Consider the following 6,000-nt stretch of genomic DNA (forward strand, 5'->3'; position numbering starts at 1 on the left):
ACAAATCACTAAAGACTGAAGTTAGAAAATGACAGACATTTGAGTTTCAGATTTTATACCCTTCAGAAAATTCATACTAATGCAAGACCTATTCTATTATCTTTCTAAGTTTATTAGAGCAATATTTAAAAATTGTCCTTCTTGTTGTGCCTTTGTCCCACTTCTGTGTATGGCTTTGTCCAGATTTCTTGCTCTTGAAGTTGAGAGGTATGACAAATGTGTCAGGGCCATCACAGTCAGCCAGAGAGATTTCAAATTGTGACATGCTTGTTGCACCCCACTCCCCATGTAGTGACTCTGGATGTGTCCAAGCAAGGCAAGGAGTAGTTGTATCTACCTTGGATGGGGAGGACACACTGCATAAGTACTACAGTGGCTTTTCGTCTGTCCTTGATTTTGCAGAATGGTCTGGTTTCTGTCATATTTTTGTACTGTTGATTTATGCTTATTACTCAAAGTGCCTGTTGCTCTGTGTTTAAGTAGCAATGCTTTAATGACCATAAGGTAAGCTTGTCTGACATCGTAAGATGCAAGTAAGCTTTAATAAGCATACTGTTAAAGAATTGCCAACATTGAAAGCCTTTCTGTTGTTGCCATGCAGAGAATACTTGACTAGATAATGTATAAGCCTTGGGTATTAAAGGACAGGATTCCATTATTTTAAAAGCTCATTACACTTGTTGGAGACTTCCAGTCATCTCTACAGGCTTTACCCGTAAACTAAACAGAATGCCAATCATGTGTGGTCCATAACCTGTACAGTAATCCTTTAAGCAATGTATCTTGAGCTTGTTTCTTGTTTGCTTTTCATTTTTACTTTTATCATGTTTTCCCCATGAAACGTCAGGCAGCAGGTCTTTTGGATAAGAAACATTTTTACAAGTGGGGCATCACATAGATTTCTACTTTCAGCATGTTGCTTGGTACTTTAATAAAGCTGAATATATTATAATTAGAACTGCAGTGCAAGGAGAAGTAGTTTGAGTTGAGTGCTTCTGGTTTTCTTATACTTGATTTTGACTGGCATTCCAGTAATGTATTTAAAAGTAATTTATTTTTTCATGCCTCACAACCTTTTGTTTCCATCTAGATATTAAGTAAGCTGTCATGCAGCCAATGCATTGAAATATTTTTATTCTTCTACACTTATTTTTGTCTTGATTGGACTTTCATAATGATGGTTTGCCACCCAGGGCAGCGTATTTAATTAAAGTTAGTTTTTTTGTGGTTTTGTGCATAGCTCCTCCCCTTTATGGTTGACCACACCCCTTCCCTTTGACCCCGCCCATTCAGCGTCTCCTGCAGCCCCCCTGTGATTTGAAGTCACCAGCCACCACTGGTTACCTGGAGAGTAGACAGCTAGGCTCTGAGAAATGAAACCCTATGTATGGTTGCTGCCAAAATGTCATGCCCACTTACTGAATGTCCAGTCAAAATGAACACTCCTTTGGAGCCCAGTCTTCCTGGAAGATGAGGCCACTCTGTCCACATTCATCCAAGCTATTTTAGGGCTCTTTAAATCACTCACCCTGCGAAAAGTAGTGCACATTCTCTAATCTCCACTGAGAAGGAAGACAATGCCCTGTAGCAGTAGACTTCTTCTGCATTTGTGTGTGTGTGTGTGTGTGTGTGTGTGTGTGTGTGTGTGTGTGTGTGTGTGTGTGTGTGTGTATGTGTGTGTGAATGTGTGTTATTAATTTGAGCTTATTCATTATGTTAATTTCCTAGCTGAAAGGATAAAGGGCTGTTAAGGGAAAACTCAACACCTCTCTATCCATAAACTCTTGTTAGTCCAACAGCTATGACACCTGTACAGAATATGGAGGTCTTAGGTCCAAATGCCAAAATCCCAAATGAGAGCTGATATTTTACTTTCATGATTCTAAAAATGCTTACAAAAAGGCTTTCTCAGAGTTTATGTGTGTGTGTGTGTTTTTAGAGTTTGACCTCCACTGAGGAGATGATACAGGTTTTGTGGGCCAACCCCCCTTCTTTTCTATATCACATCTATATAAATTCCCTAAGCTCTGAATCATTCAGTGGGCATTGTGAGTTTGACCCTTCATCATCATCAAAGCACTGTGTATGTGTGTGTTTGTGTGTAGGGGGAGTCATTTAATGGTTCTGTATGACACTTTCTTGGGCTTCTTGGTGTGTAGAAGACACAGAAGACTGAAAGAATCTTGAGCGCCTGAGGTGTGAGGTAAGCCCACAGAGGAAGTGAAGTTGATCGTACCTGAGTAACACAGGGTGGTTAATACCACATGGGTAATGAGGCTGCTGGGTGCACTGAGATGGGTACTGACTGTCTCAGAATATTACCAATACGTGCCTGAAAGTAGAACAGAAAGGGCTAGAAAATTAAAGCCTGCATGTACAGAGTCTTAAAGGTGGGCATCATAGCTCCAGCAACCAGAAAAATGCAGACAGTGCTAAGACTAGTACCTCATAAGCACGATCATTAAAGAGGGAGAGGAGCAGATTTGAATTCCAGCAATGCTCACCTAGCAGATGCCTGTTAGACAATTCAAAGACTGGCATGGCATATGCTGGCACTGGTTATACTGATGCTTGTGTCAATAAGTGTCAAGATATCTTGGAAATCAAAACCTAAACCACTATATTGAAAGTAGTGAGTATAGTAACAGAAATAAAGCAACTGGAATTGAGATCTTTAGAAAAGGGTAGGAGCAAACTACATGAAAAAATGGGAATTGTGGGAACAGCACATACAGGGGAGGAATAAGGTTTAAAAGAAGGCAGGACTTAAGTGAGCTATGTAATGTTTGACTGAATATTGATTGGGTAGATTATATGTGATGCGTGATGTTTGCAATTGGGAGTGTGTCAGTATAGTTTGTGAAGTAAAATGCTTGCAAATAGCATTTTGTCAGTGTGGCTTGTTTTCATTTACACACATATATATATATATATATATATATATATATGTATATATTTATTTCTTGTAAGTGATAGTTTAATAAAGATATTTCTTGTCTAAAAAAGGGGCAGGAATTGAATAACTTATGTAATGTTGCTCAGATTATATGATATATGTTTGTTAATGTTAATTTGTTAGTACAGTTTGAATACTTTTGTATAAATGTAAATTTGCATGTGTCACAAGTGATAATTCAATAAAGATGTTTAAAAAAAGACAACTTCATGGATGAATGGCCAGCATCTGTAAGACACCTTGCAGCCCAGGTGCCAGAGATAGAGAGGTTCCCACTCCAGCACCACTATAGAGAATGAGATGAATGCCAGTAATTTAGCATGATAGTCCTGGCACCACAAAATCAAGCAGGTAGGAATGCTAGGCCTCTAGGACATCCAAGCTTCAATTTTTTTTATTGGCTGCTGTCAAACAATCATTTGTAGGAATAAGTCATGACTTAGAGAGGACCATGACAGGGGAAGGAGAGGTGGGGGAGGGTCAGGAAAAAATACACACAGAAGTCTCCAGCTACATACTCTATTATAATAATAGAATATAGTCTGACAGACCCTGCTGGATGACCCACCAACTAAATTTCTGATTGAAAGACTTACAACTCTGGAAATTGTAAGCCGCTGTGGTACAGCGGTGGCGTTGTTGCCTCACAGCAAGAGGTTCTCCTGTTCGATTCTGGCTGGAGTGCCTTCTGTGTGGAGTCTACATGTCCTCCCTGCGGTCGAGTGGCCTCCAAAAGACATGTGTGAATGGTCGTGCCTTCGCTGAAGGTTGGGCATCGGGCTGGCAACTTGGCATCATAAAAATCTACTGCCAATCATTAGCGGACCGGAGTTCCGCTGTGGCTACCCCTAACCGGGAAAAGCCGAAAAAGACAAACAACAACTCTGGAAACTACAGAGTATTGTATGCATGAAGATCCAGTGTCTTAAAATGTTTGCAAAAGCCATTGGATGCATCTCACAAAGCAAGCTCAGATTTTTTTTAAACAACTGGCTTTTTAGAATGTGAACAACACAGGTATTCTTTATGCCATGAATAAAGAGCATTGGAAATAGAGAGAAATGGAGAATGTCAATCACTGACCATGGAGAAGAGATCCTTTTATAAAATAAAAAAGATCTCTATTAACCTTTGCAGCACTTATCTGCATCATTTAATTGGATGAAGCCTAAACCCAGAAGATATCATTCTGCAAAACTTAACAGTAAAAACACTGTGGACTCGTTGACAAGCAGGATCTGGCTGCTGCAAGCACAAATACAAAACATGGAAGTCTTCATGAGTGGAAGAAGGCAGACCTAGGCCAAAAGCAGAGATGGAAAAAACTTTGGAAAAACAAAAGAAAACAGAAAAAAAATCACATTCAACCCACAAAGAAATGTAGGAAGGGTGTGTGTTTGCTGGGGGAGGAAATGGCATTTGCGAAGCCCACTTTAGCAAAGGCAGCATACATTGTTAGTCACTACATGTGAAATCCATTTAAACATAGTTTCACTCAAATTCTGATGCAGAAGGATGTTTTAACTATTTTTCAGAGCTAAAGCATGACAGGAAATAAAAAAAATTGCTTAGCATGAGTCCAAAGCAAAAACTAAACACACAGACAACAGAATCTACAGTGAACAAATTAAGTACTAAGTCCACATTAAGCAAGATGTCCATTAACATTTTACTTTTTTCTTCTGGCCCCTCACTGACCACTGAATATCCTTTGGGAAGGTTGAAAGTCTTACAGGCCATTTGTTCCTCCAGGGGTGAGTGAATACGGTGGGAGTGATGCCGTCATGCCTTTATCTGTAAAGGGGAATGAGTTGTTTTACAGTCCTACATTCCCCTGCAAATGCCCACTGATATCCAAGAGGCAGGCATAGAATGGGTCAATATAAAGGATTTTATCCACATTATTAAGTGACACAACTCTCAAAATCCCCTCCCCCTTGTAACAAAAGAGCATCCATGTGGTCCCTAGTTTTCAGTGGGGATTCTTATATGGAGGATGCATCTTGAGCATATGAGGCCACCCCAACCCCAGGAGAGGTCAGAAGGCATAGCCCTGCCTTTCTCTCTCTCTCTCCTATGGCAGCTCTTACTGTGCACTAGCAATGAATTGGGCTTGAGTTACCTGTGTCATAATCATGGCTTTATCTGTCTAAGCAATTAAACTGGCTAAAACTTCACATCTTAATTCCCAAATGTAAAAGCCCCAACAGCCTGACATTTCTAGTGAATATTTCTATACAAAGGGGATTGCAGCCTCATACCATTCATACACATGCTTACCTGTGTATGGATGTGGTAGATCTTCGTAAAGGTATTACCATCCTCATTATCCATGCCACAGCTTCCATCATAAAAATGTAGTTCTTTTGTACAAGGTGCATTGATGTGGTAGATCTTCGTAAAGAGATTACCATCCACATTATCTGTGCCAGACACTCCATCAGAAAAATGTAGTTCTTGTGTGCAAGTGTTACTTTTTTCAGTCTCTGATGTAGAAGGTAAACATTCCTCATCTTCTTCATTTAGATCATTAAGTTTGAATTCAATATTAGAATTTTGACATATTTCACTAACTTGTCTGTAAATATGTGCCAGTTCTATAAAAAGAAAGAGGTGTAAAACAATGAATAGGGGTCGCATTTGTAACCATTATCTTTATTTCATTTCAGCGAGACCATGAAATAAGAAAGTTACGTACCATAACAAATGCTTTTAAAGATATACATTCTAAACGTATTTTGCCAAAAGGTTTTTGAGTTATTTAGCTGCCTTCTCCCACCACACTGTAATATATTTTTCATGCCTCAAGAAAGGACAACATGCCACGTACTAAAGAATATTTTATTTATTTTTATTTTATTTTACATATGTTTACCGGGATAGTCCGACTGGATACATGTCCATTTTCAGTGGAGGCCCAGGGAGAAAAGCTCCAGATAGACAAACTTACAAAGATTACACAAAAATCAGCAAACAATTATAAAAACAAAGTGATTATATACAATGGCTTAGTAGTGTTCCCTAGTAGGGACTCACAATTCTCA

The 6,000-nt window shown here is 39.2% G+C and overlaps 1 protein-coding gene across 1 annotated transcript in view; it reads right to left on the reverse strand.

Moving 5' to 3' along the window:
* LOC122798680 overlaps nt 1-6,000 on the reverse strand; it is a 765,029-nt gene that overhangs the window by 236,231 nt on the left and 522,798 nt on the right. The window contains exon 4 of the mRNA XM_044067772.1: nt 5,237-5,553. Within this exon, the coding sequence (XP_043923707.1) occupies nt 5,237-5,553 (317 nt within the window). The remainder of the gene's footprint in view (nt 1-5,236; nt 5,554-6,000) is intronic.

Source organism: Protopterus annectens, chromosome 3.part1 (assembly GCF_019279795.1).
Source record: "Protopterus annectens isolate FY-2018-M chromosome 3.part1, PAN1.0, whole genome shotgun sequence".
NCBI lineage: Eukaryota > Metazoa > Chordata > Ceratodontiformes > Protopteridae > Protopterus > Protopterus annectens.